The 22,994-nt window shown below is 46.0% G+C and overlaps 1 protein-coding gene across 3 annotated transcripts in view; it reads left to right on the top strand.

Annotated features, from left to right (window-relative positions):
• Positions 1-22,994, top strand: part of LOC119965836 (MARVEL domain-containing protein 3-like) — a 50,060-nt gene that overhangs the window by 18,730 nt on the left and 8,336 nt on the right. For 2 of the 3 annotated variants that reach the window (XM_038796724.1, XM_038796723.1), the window contains exon 4: positions 12,508-15,593. The exons of the other annotated variant lie outside the window; for it this stretch is intronic. In XM_038796724.1, the coding sequence (XP_038652652.1) occupies positions 12,508-13,205 (698 nt within the window). In that variant the 3' untranslated portion in view covers positions 13,206-15,593. Of the gene's footprint in view, positions 1-12,507; positions 15,594-22,994 lie in introns of those variants that run through there. 3 annotated transcript variants of the gene reach the window in all.

The raw sequence follows: 22,994 nt of genomic DNA, 5'->3' as shown, positions 1-22,994 counted from the left end.
CCCACTTCTACCCACACACACTGAAAACCAACCCACTTCTGCCCACACGCACTGAAAACCAACCCACTTCTACCCACACACACTGAAAACCAACCCACTTCTGCCCACACACACTGAAAACCAACCCACTCCTGCCCACACACACTGAAAACCAACCCACTTCTACCCACACACACTGAAAACCAACCCACTTCTACCCACACACACTGAAAACCAACCCACTTCTACCCACACACACTGAAAACCAACCCACTTCTGCCCACACGCACTGAAAACCAACCCACTTCTACCCACACACACTGAAAACCAACCCACTTCTACCCACACACACTGAAAACTAACCCACTTCTACCCACACGCACTGAAAACCAACCCACTTCTACCCACACGCACTGAAAACCAACCCACTTCTACCCACACACACTGAAAACCAACCCACTTCTGCCCACACACACTGAAAACTAACCCACTTCTACCCACACACACTGAAAACTAACCCACTTCTACCCACACACACTGAAAACCAACCCACTTCTACCCACACGCACTGAAAACTAACCCACTTCTACCCACACGCACTGAAAACCAACCCACTTCTACCCACACGCACTGAAAACTAACCCACTTCTACCCACACACACTGAAAACTAACCCACTTCTACCCACACGCACTGAAAACCAACCCACTTCTACCCACATGCACTGAAAACCAACCCACTTCTACCCACACACACCGAAAACCAACCCACTTCTACCCACACACACTGAAAATCAACCCACTTCTACCCACACACACTGAAAACCAACCCACTTCTACCCACACACACTGAAAACCAACCCACTTCTGCCCACACGCACTGAAAACTAACCCACTTCTGCCCACACACACTGAAAACCAACCCACTTCTGCCCACACGCACTGAAAACCAACCCACTTCTACCCACACGCACTGAAAACCAACCCACTTCTACCCACACGCACTGAAAACCAACCCACTTCTACCCACACACACTGAAAACCAACCCACTTCTACCCACACACACTGAAAACCAACCCACTTCTACCCACACACACCGAAAACCAACCCACTTCTACCCACACGCACCGAAAACCAACCCACTTCTACCCACACGCACTGAAAACTAACCCACTTCTACCCACACACACTGAAAACTAACCCACTTCTACCCACACACACTGAAAACTAACCCACTTCTACCCACACGCACTGAAAACCAACCCACTTCTGCCCACACGCACTGAAAACTAACCCACTTCTACCCACACACACTGAAAACTAACCCACTTCTACCCACACGCACTGAAAACTAACCCACTTCTACCCACACGCACTGAAAACTAACCCACTTCTACCCACACGCACTGAAAACCAACCCACTTCTGCCCACACGCACTGAAAACCAACCCACTTCTGCCCACACGCACTGAAAACCAACCCACTTCTACCCACACACACCGAAAACCAACCCACTTCTACCCACACACACTGAAAACCAACCCACCTACATTTAGAAACTAATAGGAGTTAGCTTTAGGAAAATTGTGTGTGTGGGGTGGGGGGGATTTGTTGTTGACATGCATGATGTGGGTTGTCCTGGTCCGACACGCTATCCAGAAGTACACATGGATGTAGTGTTGCCAGAATCTGTTACCGGAGCAGAACAGTGTTATAGCTTCATCGAGGTCGACAGCATAGAAAAGGTCCTTCAGGGGCAGCACGGTGGCCTAGTGGTTAGCACAACCGCCTCACGGCGCTGAGGTCCCAGGTTCGATCCCAGCTCTGGGTCACTGTCCGTGTGGAGTTTGCACATTCTCCCCGTGTCTGCGTGGGTTTCGCCCCCACAACCCAAAAATGTGCAGAGTAGGTGGATTGGCCACGCTAAATTGCCCCTTAATTGGAAAAAATAATTGGGTAATCTAAATTTAAAAAAAAAGAAAAGGTCCTTCAGCCCATCGTGTCTGTGCTGCTCCAAAACTACCATCTCATTATCCTAATCCCTTTTTTCCAGCACTTGGCCCATAGCCTGATATGCCTTGGCATGACAAGTGCACATCTAAGTACTTCTTAAATGTCGAGGGTCTGTGCCTCCACCACCCTTTCAGTTCAGACAGTGAGTTCCAAATCCCACCACCCTCTGGGTGAAAAAAGATTTTCCTCACATCCCCCTCTAAACCTCCTGCCCCTCACCTTAAGTCTATGCCCCCTGGTCATTGATCCCACCCCACCCCCTACCATGGGGAAAAGTCTCTCCCTATCTACACCACTCATTATTTTATACATCTCAACATGTCCCCCCCCCCCTCAGTCTCCCCTGCTCCAAGGAAAACAACCCCAGTCTGTCCAATCTCTCTTCACAGCTAAACCCCTCCTGCCCCAGGCAACATCCTGGTAAATCTCCTCTGCTCCCTTCCCAGTGCTATCACATCCCTCCTATAATGTGGATTCCAGTGTTGAACTGAAGCACGGGTCGATCCCCAGTCAGAGGTTCACGGGGGATGTGCCTCAGCAAGGCATTCACTGGGCAGGCTGAGAAAAGTCAGAAGCGTAAGGAATCGAAGTTGTGAGGAGAAGCAGAGAGACGACCACAACCCCTGAAACTGTCCCGTGTTTTTAAGAGTCTGACGAGGACAGGATTGGAGATACAGGGGAGAAGATGATGCCAATGTTAATGAGCATGTGGTGATGCAGGGAGGCACAAAGGAGAAAAATAGGTAACCAGTAGAGATATAGTTATTAGAGAAATGGGAGACCATTTTTTTTTTTTGAGCCATGGTCACAGATTCTCAAAGGATTTACTGATGCCCTGCTTCGCGGAAGGTAGAATCATGGGGTGGGCTTTTTGCCCCTCCAGGGGTATTTTGCAGCAGCAGAGGTGGTCTCGCCACTGTCAATGGAGTTTCCCATTGTTGACACCCTCCGTTGCCGGGGAACCCATGGGTGCTCACTGTCAGCGGGACATCCCGACCATTTAATCGTACAGCCCAGAAGGAGGTTATTTAATAGTCTATTGTGGCTCTCATGGCTCTTTTGAAAGTGTGGGCAGCACAGTGTCACAGCGGTTAGCACTGCTGCCTCACAGTGCCAGGGACCCCGGTTCGATTCCGACCTCGGGTCACTGTCTGTGTGGAGTTTGCATGTTCTCCCCGTGCCGGCGTGGGGTTCCACTGGGCGCTCCAGTTTATTCCACAGTCCAAAGATGTGCAGGTGAGGCCGTGATATATTGCCCCTAGATTGGGGTTACGGGGATAGGGTGGGGGATTGGGCCCAGGTAGGCCTGCTCTTTGAGAGGGCCGGTGAAGACCTGATGGGCTGAATGCATTTTGAGATTGCAGAGACATTTTAACACTCTTGTAAGTCACCCCACTGCACACTTAGAAACTATTGTTATCCCTGTATTGCTCTGATATGTAAAATATACAACACACGACATTTGCACAGAGTACCGCATTTACGTTAAAGGAAAGAAAGACTTGTACAGATAACACATTTCACAAGCATTGGATGTTTTCAAGCACTTTACAGCAATGAGGTATGAAGTGTAGTCGCTGCGGTAATGTAGGGAATTTGGCAGCCAATTTGTGCGCAGCAAGTTTCCACAATGTGATCATGACCAGCTAACCTGGCTTTCTGCTGTTGGTTTGAAGGATAAATATTGGGCCAGAGATAACGTTCCTTATTATTCTTTGGAATAATGCCATGGGAATCTTCTACCTTCGCCTAAGCAGGCAGGTTCTTGGTTTTAATGTCTTATCTGAAAGATGGCACCTCCAACGATGCAGCACTTCCTCAGTCTTGCCCTCCAACCCGGAACCTTGTCATTCGGAGACAAACATGCTATTAACCTAGTCTCGGATCACACAGCTTAACTTAGTAAGGTTGGCAGCCCTGTTAGTTGCATGTCTTTGCTCGTGATTTCTTCCTTAAACCAATAAATGCAGCCATGTCGAGAAAATGGATTGAAGAACAGAAAATGCTGCAGAGTTGACGCAGTGGGGAGCGATTAGGTACCTGCAGGTTCGGGATTTCGCAAGAAAGGTTTCCCCGACCTTCCTGACAGCGCTGGCCTCTTCGTTGCTGGGGGCGGTGCTGTCAGCGGGAGGGCTGAGTAGGAGGAGGTGGGACGGGGGGGGTTGTGTCGGCGATTCATGGGAGGATTCAGGAGGAGGACAGGGTGTCTATGGAGGGGATTAAGGGAAAGGAGGAGCTGGGGGCGATGGTGGAAGAGGGAGTGTGGTGCGAAGGGGCGGCGGAGGGTGAATGCCTCGACCTCGTGTGTGAGGCTGGGGCTGATACAGCTGAAAATCGTACATAGGGTGCACCACACAAAATCTAATATGAGCCGGCTATTTGGGGGGGGAGTGGATGATGTCTGTGGGAGGGGTCCCGCACAAAGCACGTTCATATGTTTTGCCCCTGCCCGAAGCTGGAAATGTTTTGGAGGTTCAGTACCATATCCGGGGGGGGGGGAGAGGTCTTGCACAGGATGTGGAGCCCGGTCCCCTAGAAGCCATTTTCGGGGTGTCGGACCAGCCCGATTTGCAGGCGGAAGCGGGGACGGATATTTTAGTCTTCGCGTCACTGATTGCTCGTAGGTGGGTCCTTTTGGGGTAGAGGTCAGTCTCTCCATGCCTTGCCTCAGTGTGGCAGAGGGAGCTGCTGGAGCTTTTGACCCTGGAGAAGGTGAAGTTTGAGCTGAGGGGTGGAACGGAGGAGAGGTTCTACAATTCTTGGGAGTTTGTTTATTATGCACTCCCGGGAGTTGGTTACTGTTGACTGTTGAAAGGGTTGGGTTTGGGGGAGGTTGTTTCCTTTTTTTATATTGTTGGGGTTGTTTTTGTTTCTTCTTTGTATTGGGAAAATTATGAAAATATGGCGAATAAAAATATTTTTTGAAAAAGCAAATGGTGCAGACGGTCAGCGAGTATGTGTGACAGGAGAAAGGGAGTGAATGGCTGGGACTTTACAGCCCTGCTGTGTTGGGACCCCCTGTGTGTGTGTGTGTGTGTGTGTGCGGGTGGGGGTGGGGGGAGAATGTGGTGGGCTAGCCAAAAGTCCATTCGCCTTCATCGGGAGCACACGATCCCAACGATGGGCGGAGCACGAACATCCCGACTAATATTTGGGGGCTATGGCTTTTTTTAAAACTGGAAATGTTGGAGATGTAATCAGATGCAGAGGAGGGGAAAGTGATAGGGTGGAAGGCAGGAGAGACTAAGTAATAAATGGGATAATGGTACAATGCAAAATGGTACAATTACAATTGTAATGGAATGAGGAACAAAAGATGGATCTTGGGGGATTGTAAACGGCAACAGCAGAGCATTTAACAGCTGCTGTCTGAAGAATTGGAGGCCCAGATTATGACCTGTAATTTATGAACTCCTTGTCGAGGACAGAAAAATGTGTGTTGCCCAGGAGCGAGACGTGTGGAAAATCCCGCCCGTGGACTTCGAAGAAATTAAAAATGTATTTGGGGCAGCGCGGTGGCACAGTGGTTAGCACTGTTGCCTCTCAGCTCCAGGGAAACCAGGTTCAATTCTGCCCTTGGGTGGCTATCTGTGTGGAGTCGGCACTTCCTCCCTGTGTCTGCGTGGGTTTCCTCCAGGTGCTCCGGTTTCCTCCCACAGTCCAAAGACGTGCAGGTTTGTTGGATTGGCCATGCTAAATTGCCCCTTAGTGTCCAAACGTTAGGTGGGGTTACGGGATAAGATGAGGTCACGGGATAGGGTGGGAACGTGGGTCGAAGTAGGGTGCTCTTTCAGAGGGTCGTGTAGACTTGATGGGCCGAATGGCTTTCTTCCGCACTAGAGATTAACTAAAAGTAAAATGGTACAAGCAGCGAAAGGATACAGTTCATGTTTTGTTGTGTTGCACAGAAATTGACTTTGAAGTTTCTATTGGACTGTGTCCATATCTGCCCTTCAGAAACTGCAACAACCAAACCAGTTTTAACCAGCAGTTTCAGGAAAGAGCCACACCCTTTAAAGCATTTTTTTTGCAAGATGCATAGCAGGTATGAGTTGTCACTGTACTGAAACCAGTGTTGTAAGTTTCGACCATAGAACCCAGGGCTAGGCAACAGCTATTACGTTGTTGCATACGCATGTGATGTTGTTTCTCTGTCCATGCTCCTTAACAACAAATCATAGATGTCTGCTGACTTGAACTTCTTCCCCCCCCCCCCCCCCCCCCCCCCACCACCACCACCAGGCAAAGCAAACTTTATCTGAGAGAATACAGGAGATTTATTCTTAATCTTTTTGGGAAAATTATGAATTGTGAAAGAATTGCAAATTCTCATATGGGGAGTGGTGTGCAGAGGACATTTCTCCCACCTGATCCCACAGGAATTGTGTCAGATGTGCTTGCTGAAAGGCCCATGATGGGACGTTTGAGTTAGGTACCCAAAGTCAAGGCTTCCTTACTATTTCCCGTACGGTATTGGACGTCTAGCTTTCTGGAATTTGGCGATTTCTGTTCAGACAAGATTAACCAGGGACTAAATGATCTGTTTGTTATGGAACGAGGTGCTCTGCAACTCGACAGATTATCCGTTGTGTGATCCGAACTGCATTCCAGACTATTTATGGGGATATGTTTTTGTTGCTCAACATTGTGCTGGCAGCTTCCACAATAGCAGAGAAAGCTCAAAGTACCAACCCGCTATCTATTTCACCAGCGCATGAAATCTGCTACACGTGCACAGAGCTCGAGAACAGGTGGTCAACCATACCGCAGCAACTTTTAAATAACTTGAAAGAAAAAACAACAGACTACTTTGTAACTTTTAACCAGCACTGTGCGTTACTGGAGTATCACTATTTAATCTTCGTGCAAGAGATCTTATAATTAGCCACCCACCTCCTAAATCCATTTGAGGTTTGAGTGCAGGCGAATAAGCTTATTAAGACTCACTGCATTTCAGTCTTTCAAATCTCTGCAGCTTGCAAGTCAGAGAAAATGCGACTCCGTGGTGCTGCTTGCTGAAGCCTGAATTTCTTTTCCATTTGCTTTGCAGGATTCAACGACGTTATAAATTGTTTATTGTATTTGTACATGCCGTAGCTTTGTTTCCTGGTGGATTAGCTGTCATCGTGTGGTGCTACGTGAGGTGTTTTTGCTTTGTTCAGATTGCACCCATGACATTTTCAGCCTCTGCTTTCACGTTGTCTGACCTCGTACAGCGTCTGCCTTTGCTGAAGTGCTGGAGGAGAATTGGCTCACCTACAGTGTTGCTTTTTCTTCCCCCAATCTGAATACTTAATTCCCACTCAAAAATAGGCGATAAATCGTGAAATTACAAGAGCTGCAGCAGGTATTAACTTAAAAAGTTCAGACATGCACTGCTACCTCACGGCACAAAGGTCCCAGGATCGATCCCGGCTCTGGGTCACTGTCCATGCAGATTTTGCAGATTCTCCCCGTGTTTGAGTGGGTTTTGCCCCCACAACCCAAACAATGTGCAGGGTAGGTGGATTGGCCACGCTAAAATTACCCCTTGATTGGAAAAAATTAATTGGGTACTCTAAATTTATATTACAAAAAGTTCAGACGTCAGGTTGCTTCATGACACATGGTGAGAATGGGACAGAACCTCCTGTGCTCTCATTCTTACAGACCCCTGCTGATTATTGCTCTTAACTGCTGTATGGTTGTTAAAACCTGAACCAGAGCCATGGGGTTGGAGCAATCCGCCTCCCCGTGAGTCTCGATGAATACAAGCACCTCCCTCCACTCCCCGGCCAGGTATGGAACCGAAAAAGCAGACCCGGCTGCGATCTGATGTACATTGTGATGTGTTGGGCAGGCTGGTCGATGTGGACTGCACTTGATGCAGTGTAGTGAGAGACAGACTTCCTACACTTGATAAGATGCAACACGATTTTATTTAACATCTAAACTATTATACATGTTCAACTGTGGGTTGACACTATGCTGACTTGACTGGAGACCTGCTACTAGCCTGACCAGACTTTCTAGCTACCACATGGTGTCTGCACTGGCTAGCTCATGGACTCTGACTGTCTCAGTGGCTGGGTCCAGAGAGAGCAGGAAACCTGGTGCCCTCTGGCTTTATAGTGGTCGTGTCCTGTCTGGTGATTGGCAGCTCTGTGCTGTGGGCTTACTGGTCATCCTGTGTGTCAATCACTGCCTGTCTGCACTCCATTATATACATGGATGTATATTATGACACATTGTAAATATAATTGCTCTGCAATAAACCAAGTTTTACTAACTCGGTCTGGACCCGTTTGTTGCCGACAAAAGTGGTCACATATAATTGGCACCTTAAGTCATTGATTGTGAAGAATTGGTCTTGCTTAACTTATTTGAGTGCAATGTGAGAAAGCAGACAGGCACAACCCAATTGCACAGAACATGACCAATTTTTAACGTTGTGTTGCCTGTAAGGCAAATGAAAAGTTCCCCTGCTGAATAAGTCATAACTGCCCACTCGACGTAGGTTTTTCACACTGGTTTAGGTTTTCGAAGATTTTTAATGGTGCTTACTGGTTTTCCCAAACTAGATGTCAGGGTACACTAATGAAGAGACATCAAAGTTTGAGATTGTTTGCCTCAGTGTTGGTTAGTCCATCTTGCTGTCAAACAAAAAGAATGAGACCCGAATAATGTGGCTGGGACCTCAATTACAGCAAAAGTTGCTGGTTCTGTGCGCACTGTCTGAGCATTTGTGTGTTCATGAGGAGCTGGGAGTTATTAATAATAATAATAACAAGCTTTTATTGTCACAAGCAAGCTTACATTAACACTGCAATGAAGTTACTGTGAAAATCCCCTAGTCGCCACATTCCGGCGCCTGTTCGGGTACACAGGGAGAATTCAGAATTCTCAGCTGGTACGGGATTTGAATCCACATTGCTGGCCTTGTTCTGCATCACAAACCAGCTGTCTAGCCCACTGAGCTAAACCAGCCTGTGCATTGTTTTCCTGGGAGAAGAGAAGATTTTTTTTTCTCTTTTAAATTTTAGAGTATCCAATTCATTTTTTTCCAATTAAGGGGCAATTTTAGCGCGGCCAATCCACCTACCCTGCACATCTTTTGTGTTGTGGGAGGCGAAACCCACGCAAACGCGGGGAGAATGTGCAACCTCCACACGGACAGTGACCCAGAGCCGGGATCGAACCTGGGACCTCGACGCCGTGAGGCAACCGTGCTAACCACTGCACCACCGTGCGCCCCTGGAGAAGAGAAAATTAAGAGATTTGACAGAGGAACCTGGACAGACGAGATAGAGAGGAAGTGTTTCTGCTGCCGGAAGGATTGGGAGTGAGAGGATACTCAACCTGTTGGCCATGTTGTGAATGCACTGCTGCCTCACGGCACCAAGGATCTGGGTTCGATTCCGGCCCTGGGTCACCGTCCGTGCGGATTTTGAACATTCTCCCTGTGTCTGCGTGGATCTCACCCCCGCAACCCAAAGATGTGCAGGGTAGGTAGATTGGCCATTCTAAATTGCCCCTTAATTGGATACGTTCTTTTTATTTAAAAAAGTGACTGCACGTCACTTGCCCATTTAGCCTTGGGGTGGGACTTGAACCTGGATCTTCTGGTTCAGAGACCGGGATGCTGCCCGTTGTGCCTGAGAGTGCACTGGTGGTAAATTCAACCCGTGGCCTTGAAAAGGAAATTAGATAATTACCTGAAAAGGAAAAATTTGCAGGGCCCTGGGGGGAAAAAGCAGGAGTTTGGGGCAACCGGGTGACTGGCTCCTATGTTGTGTGGAAGCCCTCTTCGGACCCACGGATGGCGAATTTGATTTTCTCCATTCTGCAGCGCTGCTGACCGCCAGCCGAGCAGGATGCTTCGGCGGGTGATCAGGGAGGTAAAGGTGAGGGCATTGACCCCCCCTCCCCAGGAAGAGATCTGGGTAAATTCTGATTCTGGTTGGGCTGATGACTTGTTTCTGTGCGGTAGCTTCAGTGGAATTCCTGGCTTCCTCTCCCAAGTTGTTTCAAGGCCTGGAGGAGATACTGGATAGGCACCTATGACCATCGTACCCCAAAGTCCTTGAAAACACTGGCTCATTAATCACACACATGCAATGTAAAGAACCAACACCTCAGGAGTGACTCAACAGCAGAAGTTCTTGACTTTGACCCCTTGAAGATAGTTGACAGCCTTCAGCCGAATCCGTACTGGACATGGATGACATGGTCACCTGCTCCACAAGTGGAAGGTGAGGGATGACCCAAAGTGTGATCGTGGCCATAAGTCCCAGACCAGGGAATACATCCCATCAACGAGCCTGCTCAGATCTATTGTGGGAGGCACCTCGTTCCTCCAACGAATGGATATTCAAACGAGACATCGCCTGTAAGGAAAGTGGTAATTGTATTAATCATAGTGGAGAAGGACACGCGATAAGGAAGATGATGATGGGCTACATTCTGTACATTTCTTGCATGAAAGCCTACCAGTCTTGGTAAAAACGATAAACATCAACAAAAGTAGATTTATACCTGTCTATCGGGTCCTCTCACGGAAAGAGTTGACTTGGTAGGCATTTTGTGTCAATTGTGGATTGTACTGATTTCACAGGAAAAGCCACATTGATAATAGCCATCACGCTCTGGACTCTCTTTAAGCACTGGTGGTGAGAGGGCTGTTAGTATCTGTTTGCAATGTGATGGGAGTTGAAGGGACAGGTCAGATTAGAAGCTACCATGGGCCTTCACAATGATGGCAAAGCAACCAAGATGTCTTAAGAATTGCAACTGCAATTCCACAAGGACAATGCTGAGCATTCTTTGAGTGTAACCTGAACTAGGCTCATGAACTGGATTACTGGACTATAACCAACGTTTAACAGTTGTTACAAACCTGGGCTTGCTCGGCAGGTAAGGCAGCATGTGGAAGATAAGTTAATGTTGTCAACATGGACTGTTTGTCAGGACTGTTTTTGTGAAGGTTGGTGCCTAAAATGTTAAACTTGTTTGTTCGTCCGCTCTCACCATGGATTCTTCCTGACCCTCTTGAGTATTTTCAGCATTTTTTAATTAATTGTTTTGGATTTCCAACATAATTCTTTTTCAAATTTTTAGCATTTTAACAGATTACAAAACAAGACAAAAACATCACATCCCCAAATACAATAAACCCTGCACCAACCCTGCCCCCCAACCCTCTCCACAGCTGACAGCAACTAGCTCTCCTAAATGCAAAATAAACAACCACTATCTCTTGTGGGACCCCTCATCTGCCCCCTTAGGGCAAATTTCACCTTCTCAAGATGTAAGAACTCCATTAGATTCCCCAAGCCACTCCAAGGTACAGGGTGGAGAAGCTGACCTCCACCCCAACAGAACCTGCCTGCGAGCAGTCAACGCGGCGAAGACTAAAACATCTGCCCCCACTCCAGAGTGCAGCTCCGGCAAATCCGACACCCTGAATATGGCTCCAAATCCACGTGCAGGATCGCCGACATGGTGCTGAAAAACACCGCCCAAAATTTCTCCCAACTTTGGGCAGGACCAGAACATGCGCACGTGATTAGCCCCTCCCACACCATTCGCAGGTATCCTCTACCCCCTCAAACAGTCGGCTCATCCTTCACTTTGTCAAATGTACCCCGTGCACCATCTTCAACTGTATCAATCTCAACCCCAGCATCTCACACCACAGTCCCTCCTCCAGCATCATCCCCAACTCCTCCTCCAAGTTGGCATTAAGCAACTCATTAGCCACCTTATCCTCCCCCAAAATCCTCCCATAAATCCCCAAAACGACCCACCCTCCAACCCATTACCGACAGCCCCATCTCCAACAACGAGGAGGCATGCGCGATCGGAAAGGTCGGAAAAACCTTTCCAGCAAAGTCCCGCACCTGCATATACCGAAAACCACCCTCACGCAGAAACACAAACCTCCCCCTCAACTCCTCCAAGCTTGCGAACCGCCCCTCCAAAAATAAATCCTTCATCCCTTTCACCTCCCTCTCTTCCCATCCCCGAAACCTCCCATCCATTCTCCCCAGCTCAAATCCATGATTTCCTCGGATTGGTGGATTTCTAACACCTGAAGTTTTTTTTTATTGCGTGTCCCAGTCTCGAGCGAAATTGTTCCATTAAAAACAAAATGAATCTGTAGGTCGGGTAACCAATATACGTGATAAAAGCGATCAAAATATCTGGATCCTTTAGTTATCGTCTTAGAATATCAAAAATACAAAACACGTAGAAGAAAATCATGCATTTTAAATGTGTGACATTTACACCATGATATTGTTGCCTGAACGATGAGCGTACCTTTTTAAAATCATATTGAGGATCTAATCTTTTTTGTAATTTCAAGTCGCTGTGTGGTGTAGCATGTATAATTAAGTATTTTAACTGTGTATAATGCAGCCTAGTTGTGCACACAGTAGTCCTCCATTATATCCTCTATCGGTCTGCTGTGTTGAGGTTTTGGACTGAGTGTGCTGCGCTTTGCCATTAACAAACTTCCTCAATCTGCTTGTTGCAGGATTGTTGCAGATGGTTGAAATCATTCTGAACCTGGTGGTGCTGATCTGTGCTGCCGCAACCCAAAGTGCCTCGGCTGGCTTTGATAGTATTGGAGGCTTCGGGAGTGCCTATTATTACAACATGGGCTATGCCAACAGTGGATTTTTAAATCACGAAATACAGCAGATTGGTGAACTAGACGTCCTGTACAACAAGATGAAATCGGCCACTGTGTACTGTGCAGTGGGGCTGAGCGTTATTCTGTTTGCTTTTGCCGTGGCCTTTCTTGTTGGTGGATGGGTAACGCAGCACAACAGATCCTCCATGCAGCCCGGCACGCTCTCCAGCTTCCTGATTGTGGAATGTGTAGCCAAGGCGCTTTCAGCTGTGGCTTACATCATAGGAGTGGCGTTGTACCTTCACTTCATTCATAAAATTAATGCCACCGACATGTGCAAACGGAGGGAGTCGCTCTACAATCGGCACGGCTACAGCTCGGTGAAATGCGCCATACTAGGCACAGAGGTCGCAGTTTCCATCTTTGCGGTGCTGCTGATCGTCGTTTACATTGCCGGGGTGGTGTTTGCCACCCTGGCTTACCGACAGATGCGGGCTACGCAAACAGAATATACTAAATCTCCAGGGGCCTCTACTGTGCACAGGCATGCCACGACTCCCGAGATGGTGCCAATGAAACCTGACCTTTCATATATATAACCATGAATCTGGGGCGAGGATGATATTTCAAGAATACAAATCGCAAAGTATTTACCTGATTTTACCACCAGGGTCTTTAGCAACCTATAGTCAGCTTAAGAAACAAAATAATTGTCCATTCTGTCAGTCTTTGGGTTAGAGAATACTGTAACTCAATGACGCTAATTTTGTGGCATAATATTTGGCGTATGAATGTAGAAAAGCATCATGTCTGTGCATTCTGAAACTGTAAATCAGTTAAATCCCTACCTGGAATATTGCAGGTGCTACCCGAGGCATAAATAATGGATTCACTTGAACTTCATCCACAGGCTTAATTTTGACTTTGGAGATCTGTTAATTCTGTACTGACAGTCTCATCGTAGCACAGAACTTGAATACTTACTGAGAGGAGAGACGGGTTGCTGAAGCGTCTCCTTTTGCACTCTTCAGGATTAATGCAAGACGACCAAATTTCAGACCAACCCAACAATTTGTACGACAGAGGAAAAGGGTGTTGATTGGTTGGCAAGTGGTTAGTCGAGGTGTTGCCATGGAGAAAGCAATGGGGAACACCATCTGGGAGCTTCAGGAGCTGTAGATCCCCATTGCTTTCCTCCTGTAGTATAAATTGTTGTGATCGTTTTGAAATTTGGTATTCTTGCATTTGTCTCTTTCACCAATACCCATGAACCATTGAAGCATATGAAATGCAAGGACCGCTAAGACATGTACATGGGCAGGAGCAAGTTGGATATGTTTGGCTAATGCGAGAGAAGGGAAAGAAATCCACCACATCCATAATAGTTTGTCCTACAGTTTCATGAAAACTGGTAGCAGACTAATTAAAGACCATTCGCTGTCAATTGTCTTTAATTGGTAGCCTCTTCCTGAAATTAGATAGTGGGTCAGGTCTGATTTCCTGGCACTGTCACAGCCGGCAGGAATTGAAAATTAATGTACATTTTTTTATTTTTTGAAAAGTGAGTTCAATTTATACCAATTCCTGAGTACGCGATCCTAATTTGCCCGCTCATTAAGTCAACTGGTGACAGTCTGGCATCCATGTTGTGTGAAGTATGTGAAGAAGGGTCTGGCGCCTGTTTGAGGATTCTCCAGCAGGATGCATGGCCGATTCCGGTGGAGCATGCGCTGTACACGTTCCACCCAGATTTCCACAGACGTCTTCAAAATGGCCACAGGATAAATGGGGTTGTAATAATTCCAGGTGCAGAGGGGAATATTCCCCTCAGACCTACTGCAGACCACTGCCAGTCTACAATCAGCCCAGTTCTATCTCCTCCAAATGTTGTACCTTGTGGTGTGTAATCAGGGCGTGAAGCTTCCAGAGGGGCAAGGGGAATGAATCCTCAGTCACCCTTTGTTCCTCTAGTGATAATAGTTGTCCATTACTTACCCAGAGCCAAGTTTCATTCACCAGCTGCCTGGCTGCTCCTCCCTCGGCACTTCTCCTCACCTTGCTCTGCTCCTGGCTCTGCAGAGAATTCTGGATTCCATGCCTACCCCGTTCTCCAGTCTTCTCTTTCCCCTATCCCCAATCTCCCTTACTCCTAGTCTCTTCTTTGTCCTCTCTTCCTTTGCCAAAACCCCAAGCTGCTGACGGCCATTCCCTGGTCTCCTTCTTCTCTTTCCCTCAAGTCCCTGGATCCAACCCCCAGTTTCTGTCACACTCCTCTGACCACCATCCATTCTATTATCTTTCCGAGTCCCAATTTCCTGACCCCCTTCTCTCCCTCTTAGGAGCTGGAAGCTTTGCAAAGGGAGACTTGCTACAACACTCTGTGAGTCGAATGTTTGACACCCTGGTCTAAATAGTTGACGACCTCTGTGATAACCCTCACGAGGACCACAGGGGATCGCTGATTAATCTCACCGTGAGCTTCGTAGAATACGAGTTCCCATGGTGAGCGGGCGGAGGCGCGTCCAGTTGGAGCTCGTTAGCGGGACCTTTAAATGTAGCTCAGACCTGGACCAGCAGTTTCCGATAGTCTTGGGTTGGGACCTTTTGTTTGTGTGCCGGGGTAGTGATTTTAAACGAGTTTGGCTTTTCACCCTGCGCCTCCTGGAAATATCACAACCTCATTATCCTGATTGTCCACAATTGCAGTGATTCACTGTTGGGTGCTTTAGGTAAATAATTTGTCGGCCATGGCTCTCAGTTGGTTGCACGCTCCACTGTGAGTCAGAAAGTTCAAGTTCCACGTCAAGACTTAAGCACAAAAACCATGGCTGAACTGCTGTGCAGTACTGAGGTGGTGGAGGTGCCATTTTCCAGATGAGATATATTAAGCCAAGACCCTGTATGCCCCTTCATGGCGGGTGTAAAAGATCTCATGCCACCATTAGAAGAAGAAGATGTGAGTTCTCTGGTGTTCTAACCAATACTTTCCCCTCAATCACCATATTGTTACATTGCTGTTTGTGGGAAGTTGCAGTGTGCAGATCGGCGGCCATTTTTCCGACTGTGATTACACGTCAGAAATACTTAATGGCTGAAAAATGCTTTAAGGTGTCAAGGCGCCCTCTAAATGCAAATTATTTTGTGTGTTTTACATGGAACTGCAGCTCCATCATAATATAGTACGCCCTTTCAGACACTTTGTAAATAGAAGTTGAGGTTGACCATGATGTGCTTCAAAGGTTCTGCTCTTGAGACAGTGAGGCAGGTGAAATGGTTTCAGAACACATTTATCCAAGGGGAGGCGATGGGGTAGTGGTATTGTCACTGAATTAGTAATCCTGAGACCTGGGGGTAATGCTCTGGGGACCCAAGTTCGAATCCCACCATGGCAGATGGGGAAATTTGAATTTAATAATAATTTGGAATTAAAAATCTAATGATGACCATGAAACCATTGCTGATTGTCTGGTATACTGATGTATAATATGCTGTGTCTCCAGATCCACTCTTAACTCCCCCCCCCCCCCCCCCCCCCCCACTGAAATGCCACTCAGTTGAAGGGCAACAAATGTTCGCCAGTGACATCCACATCCCAAGATGGAATTTTAAAAAAAGATTACCCCACAGATGCTACATAAAGAGTAGTGATACAGACTGACACTTCACAATACTGAATTATAATCAGGTAACCAAACACAAAATGGTCAATTTGAATCCATCACTTGGGTTAAATAAAATTAGACGTATTGTGTTGATTCAAATCTCAATGTTTACATATGTACCGGGTGAAGCCTCTTGTATTGCTGCAAATTTTTTGATGTGGAAATGATTGAGATAACTCAATAACTAATTGATAGTTATTGAAGGGATGGTGTATATATATAGTTTTATGCATTTTGTAAAAGATGCTTTTCTGCTAAATAATTGAAGTTGGGATTTGTGAAGGAGCTAAGTTACAATTTGGATAGATTAGATACCGAACACTGATGCAGTCTTTGTATAGTTTTGCCTGAGTTTATGAGATTGTATTCCAGTGAAATTCCTATTTCTGACTGCAGACTTCTAAAACGAGCCCCTATGTGTAAAGATCATTAACCCACCGAAGGGGCACATGAACCTGACCACATGGGACAACACGGTGGCGCAGTTGTTAGCACTGCTGCCTCACGACGCTGAGGACCCGGGTCCGATACCGGCCCTGGGTCACTGTCCATGTGGAGCTTGCACATTCTCCCTGTGTCTGCGTGGGTTTCACCCCCACAACCCAAAGATGTGCAGGCTAGGCGGATTGGCCACACTAAATTGCCCCTTAATTGGGGAAAAAAAAAGAATTGGGTACTCTAAATTTAAAACAATTAAAAATAAAAATTCTCAAACATACATGGAGATTTGTTTTGACTCCCAGCCCATTGTTTAAAGTGGTGGAATATTCAATATGTGAAGCAACCTCTTAATAATTTCCGATGGCATTGTATAGTGTATCCTTTATTGCCATCATGTCTTTATGATTTCTGATATTTTACTTTATATCCTAAGCAGTTCCAAATTGTTTTGTGACACTGGGAGATTTAGTGCAGCAGCTGCCACACAGTGTCAGGGACCCGGGCTCAATTCTGGGCTTGGGTTACTGTCTGTGTGGAGTTTGCATGTTCTCTCTCCGGTGCTCCGGTTCCCTTCCACAGTAAAAAGATGTGCTGATTAGGTGGATTGGTCATGCGGATTGGTCCCTTAAGTGTCCAAAGATGTGTTGGATAGGTGGGGTTGTGGGGATTGGGCTCTTTCAGAGGATCGGGGCAGACTTGATGGGCTGAATGGCCTCCTACGGAATTGCAAGAGCCTTGATAATGATGTTTAAATAAAACACAAGAACACATTATGATAAATTGAAAATAAAAAGGACAAATTAAGTTAATTTGGGCATCAACCTTTTGAGGCAAGGTTAAACAAGCTTATTTTAACAGGCTTACTCAAAGGGCAGGAGGGGTGGAGATGATGGTGTAGTGGTAATGTAACTATGCTAGTAATCTGAAAGCTCTAAGGGACATGGGTTCAAACCTCAGTAAGGCAACCAGTGGAATTTAAATTCAATTTATAAAATCTGGAATTATAAAGTCAGTCTCCGTAATGGTGACCATAAAACAATCATTAAACCCGTCAGCGAAGGAAATCTGCTGTCCTTACCTGGTCTGGCCTACATGTGACTCTAGACCCACACAGCGATGAGGTTCTCTTAACTTCCCCCCACTGAAATGGCCGAGCAAACCACTCGGTTCAAGGGCAATTAGGGATGTGCAACAAATGCTGGCCCAGCCAACGACACCCACGTCCCAAGAACAAATTAACAAAAAAAATAACACCCCATAGATACTACCTACTACTTAATGAGTAGTGATATAATAGACAGATTCTTCACAATGCTGAATTATAATCAGACGACAAAATACAAAATGGTCAATTGGACATATTCTGTTGATTCAATAGGTTTGTGCATATTAATCACTTGCCTCTGTTTCAAATCTTAATGTTTACATATATACCAGTAGCCTCTCGTATTGCTGCAATTTTTTTGATGTGGAAATGATTGAACAAATTCCTATATAAGCTATTAGTAATTGAAGGGAACTAAAGTGCGATCAATTAGTTATTGAAGGGATGGTGTATATATAATCCCTCATTTTGTAAAATATGCTTTTCTGCTAAATAATTGAAGTTGGGATTTGTGAAGGAGCTAAGTTACAATTTGGATAGATTAGATACCGAACCCTGATGCAGTCTTTGTATAATTTTGCCTGAGTTCATGTGTAAAGGTCATTAACCCACTGAAGGGGCACATTTAACCTGACCACATGGGGCGGTACGGTGGGGCAGTGGTTATCACTGCTGCCTCACGGCGCTGAGGACCCGGGTTCGATCCCGGCCCTGGGTCACTGTCCGTGTGGAGTTTGCACATTCTCCCCGTGTGTGTGTGGGTCTCACCCCCACAACCCAAAGATGTGCAGGGTATGTGGATTGGCCACGCTAAATTGCCCCTTAATTGGAAAAATAAAGAATTGGTGATCATATAACAATCATTAAACCCATCTGGTTCACCTAATTATCTTTAGGGAAGGAAATCTGCCACCTTTACCCCAATCTGGTCCTCATGGGACTCCATATCCACAGCAATGTGTTGACTCTTAATTGCCCTCTGAAATGGCAGAACAAGTCACTCCGTTTAATTAGGGATGGGCACCGATGCCGATGATGCACGCGTAATTTAAAAAAAATGATTGATGACATTTTGAACGTGTATGTTTAGCAATGAACTAAGGAGATATTTCAGGCGTGCATTTATTTGGGTTAACCACGGGAACAAACTCAGTTAACAATATTGTCAAAGTCTTAAGATATGTTACTACCTTAAAGTCGATGTAGCTATTCTGTTTACATTCTTTAGCTTCATTTTTGCGTAGGTGAGATAATAATGATTTGGTGGCAAAAGGTATAAGGAAATGATGTATTTGTGATTGCTCTTTTGTTCTCAAGTATATTATTGTCTGTTCATGCAGGATTTTTCTGTACATTTAAACAAAGAGAAGTGTTTTGGAAAATTTACTGTTTCTCTAATGAAAATATTTGGCTTCCTCATTTGTAGCTTGCGTGTTTTGTACAATTGTAACACAATGTGAATTTACCTATGTAAGTTGAATTTGTGTACCGAAGGATACAAAAATGTTACTAGCTGTGCAGGCTATAAATGCTGAGGTGACCCTGAATAGATAACATAAATATCAGCCATTATTTCTACATGAAAATCTTGGGCAATCTAAAACAGAACATTCCCAAGGATGAAGATAATGGGCGGGATTCTCCAGCCCCTCAGCCGTGCTGTCCCTCGGCAGCGCGCCATTCGCTAGCAGCGAGATTCTCTCTTCCCGCCGCTTGTCAATGGGATTTCTTATTGAAGCCACCCTCCGCTGCCGGAAAACCCACGAGCAGGGGGTGCGCTGCCAGTTGGAAAAGAGACTCCCAATAGCCGGAGAATTTTTGAGTGGGGAGAGCTGACTGGCGGTGATTTAACCTGAGGGTCACCACACCTCAGGCGAGGGGTGAGGTTGAGAAGGTGGGGCCTTCATGAATATCCTCAGCTGGTACAGGAATTAAACCCAACTGTTTCCAACTGTTAGCTTCGCTCTGCATCATGAACCAGCTGACTAGCCAACTGAGCTAAAGCACCTCGTATGTAATGAGAGGTTACAGGTTTTCAACCTCAATTCCATAAGGAATAAGATGTCCATATTTGTGGTAGCTCTTACTTCTCATACCTGCCCAGCCTATCAAACCCAGTGGGCACTTGGCTTCTCATTTAGATCATTGAGGACTGTCGACGGTCTTGGGATATTTTGAGATTGATGTCTAGTTCTGTAAAGCTGCTGGGGAGGGGAAAGGATGAGTGGGTATCCATTACTGAATGTAACACATTCATGAAACACTTTCTGAGGCAACAGGGCTAACCCACTGCGCCACCGTGCTGCCCTAAACACTTAAATATACCAAGCACCATCAAGCCCTTGGAGGGCTTGATGGTGCTTGGTATATTTAAGTGTTTAGGGCAGCACGGTGGCGCAGTGGGTTAGCCCTGTTGCCTCACGGCGCCGAGGTCCCAGGTTCGATCCCGGCTCTGAGTCACTGTCCGTGTGGAGTTTGCACATTCTCCCCGTGTTTGCGTGGGTTTCGCCCCCCACAACCCAAAAGATGTGCAGGCTAGGTGGATTGGCCATGCTAAATTGCCCCTTAATTGGTAAAAATGAATTGGGTACTCAAATATTTTATTTTTAAGAAATTTAAAGTGTTTGAACTTCACTGTAGGTTAGAATTACATTCATTATGCTCCGGTTTACATTGAAAAACATTACATTATCCCGCTCTATGAGGATTTGAGGATTACTGCTATTCCACAATGATTTGGAACTTTCTCATCAGGAAGGCTATTACTGCCTGCGGTGGTACCACCAGCTTGAGGACTATTGGAGATGGGCAACCACTTGCCAGTGATGCCTCATTCCACAAAAGAGAAAATTAAAAACCAGGGCGCGTTGGACTGTTTACAATTTATTTTTGTCCAAGAAGGAAAAGAGGGCATTTCAAAAGGACGAAAATCGTTTCATTCAAATAGAAATTAATCAACAAAAAATCATCCAGTATTGCAGCACTATGCATATTTGAAACTATTGGAAAATTGGTTTACTTAATCAATTAAAAGTACGATTTCAAATTACCAGTAGAAAACTCAATACATTCTATTTTGTACTGCATAGGAGTGGAATTTGAAGGTTTTAATCTCATTTTTGCATTACTTTATAAATTGTGATTAACAGCAGGTTAGGTGGATTGGCCATGCTAAATTGCCCCTTAATTGGAGAAATGATAATTGGGTACTCCAAATTTATTTTAAAAATAAATAAATAAATTACTGTTTACTTCTTTTGATTCCACACGCAGGTTGCCACTTTGGTCTCTAGAGGGCTCTACTCTTTCCTTAGTTACCTTCCTGCCCTTAATCATAGAATTTACAGTGCATTCGGCCCATCGAGTCTGCACTGACCCTTAGAAAGAGCACGCTACCTAAGCCCATACCTCCACCCTATCCACATTTCCACCCTATCCCCGCAACCCCACGTAACCTTTTTTTTAGACACAAAGGGCAATTTAGTGTAGCCAATCCACCTAACCTGCACATCTTTGGATTGTGGGAGGAAACTGGAGCACCCGGAGGAAACCCACGCAAACAGGGGGAGAATGTGCAGACTCCCCACAGACAGTGACCCAAGCCGGGAATTGAACCTGGGGCACTGGAGTTGTGAAGCAACTGTGCTAACCACAATTCTACCCTGCTGCCCATGTTAATATATTCATAAAACATCTTGGAATTTTCGTTTATTTTGCCCGGCAATGATTTTTCATGTCCCGTCTTCATTATCCTGCTTTCTTTTTTTAAGTACTGTCCTGCATTTTCTATACTCCTGTCGGAATTCCACTGTATTCAGCCCCCTGTCTCTGCCATAAACCTTCCATTTATTCCTTATCCAATCCTGTATTTCCCTTTACATCCAGACTTCTATGAAGATTTTGGTCCCCCCACTTCCCTCCCTTTACATTGACGGGGACATGTTGGCCCTGTGCTCTCTGTTTTCTTTTTGAATGACTCCCACTGCTCTGATATGGACTTTCCTACAAGTAGCCGCTCCGAGTCCACTTTGGCCAGATCCTATCTTCTCCTAATTCAGAACCTTTATTTCTGGTTCATCTTTGTCCTTTTTCACAACTACCTTCAAACTCACTGAGTTTGGGCTGCACGGTGTTGCAGTGGGTAGCACTGTAGCCTCACGGTGCTGGGGACCTGGGTTTGATCCCGGCCCCGAGTCACTATCCGTGTGGAGTTTGAACATTCTCCCGTGTATGCGTGGGCATCACTCCCACAACTCAAAGATGTGCAGGGTAGGTAGGTTATCCACATTAATTTGCCCCTTAATTGGAAAAAAAATTAAAATCTTACTTAATAATCTTTAATATTGTCACAAGTAGGCTTACGTTAACACTGCAATGAAGTTACTGTGAAAATGCCCTAGTCGCCACATTCCGGCGCCTGTTCGGGTACACAGAGGGCGAATTCAGAATGTCTGATTCACCTAACAGCACGTCTTTCAGGACTTGTGGGAGGAAACCGGAACACCAGGGGAAACGCACGCAGACACAGGGAGAATGTGCAGACTCCGCACAGACAGTGACCAAAGCCAGGAATCGAAGCTGGGACCCTGGCGCTGTGAAGCCACAGTGCTAACCACTGTGTTACCGTGCCACCCTTACACTATCACCAAAATGACACTTCTACCATCTGCCCTGCTTCATTCCCTAAAATTAGGTCAAGTACTGCCCCCTCTCTTGTAGAGTGGATAGCAAGCTGGTTACAAACCAGAAAACAGAATAGGGATTAAGGTAGTTACTCCAGACTGGTAATGGGTGGAAAGTGGAAGAAGAATAAGTGATTGATGTTCGCCATTTTCATAAACAATTTGGGAATTGGAAGTGCAATTTCAAAATTTGCGGAGGACAAATTTGGGGCTGTGATTAATGGAGAAGAGAATGATGATAAAATATGGGAATATATTACATTGCTTGCAGAATTGCATGTAATTGGAAAATTAACTTGATAGGTAATCGTGAGGTGGATGCATTTTGTAAGAAAGAGTAAGGTGGCTGGTTTAGCTCACTCGGCTAAATCGCTGGCTTTTACAGCAGACCAAGCAGGCTAGCAGCACGGTTCGATTCCCGTACCAGCCTCCCCGGACAGGCGCCGGAATGTGGCGACTAGGGGCTTTTCACAGTAACTTCATTGAAGCCTACTCGTG

This window comes from Scyliorhinus canicula, chromosome 5 (genome assembly GCF_902713615.1).
Source record: "Scyliorhinus canicula chromosome 5, sScyCan1.1, whole genome shotgun sequence".
NCBI classification, from domain to species: domain Eukaryota; kingdom Metazoa; phylum Chordata; class Chondrichthyes; order Carcharhiniformes; family Scyliorhinidae; genus Scyliorhinus; species Scyliorhinus canicula.
This window is presented reverse-complemented; position numbering and strand designations above follow the sequence as displayed.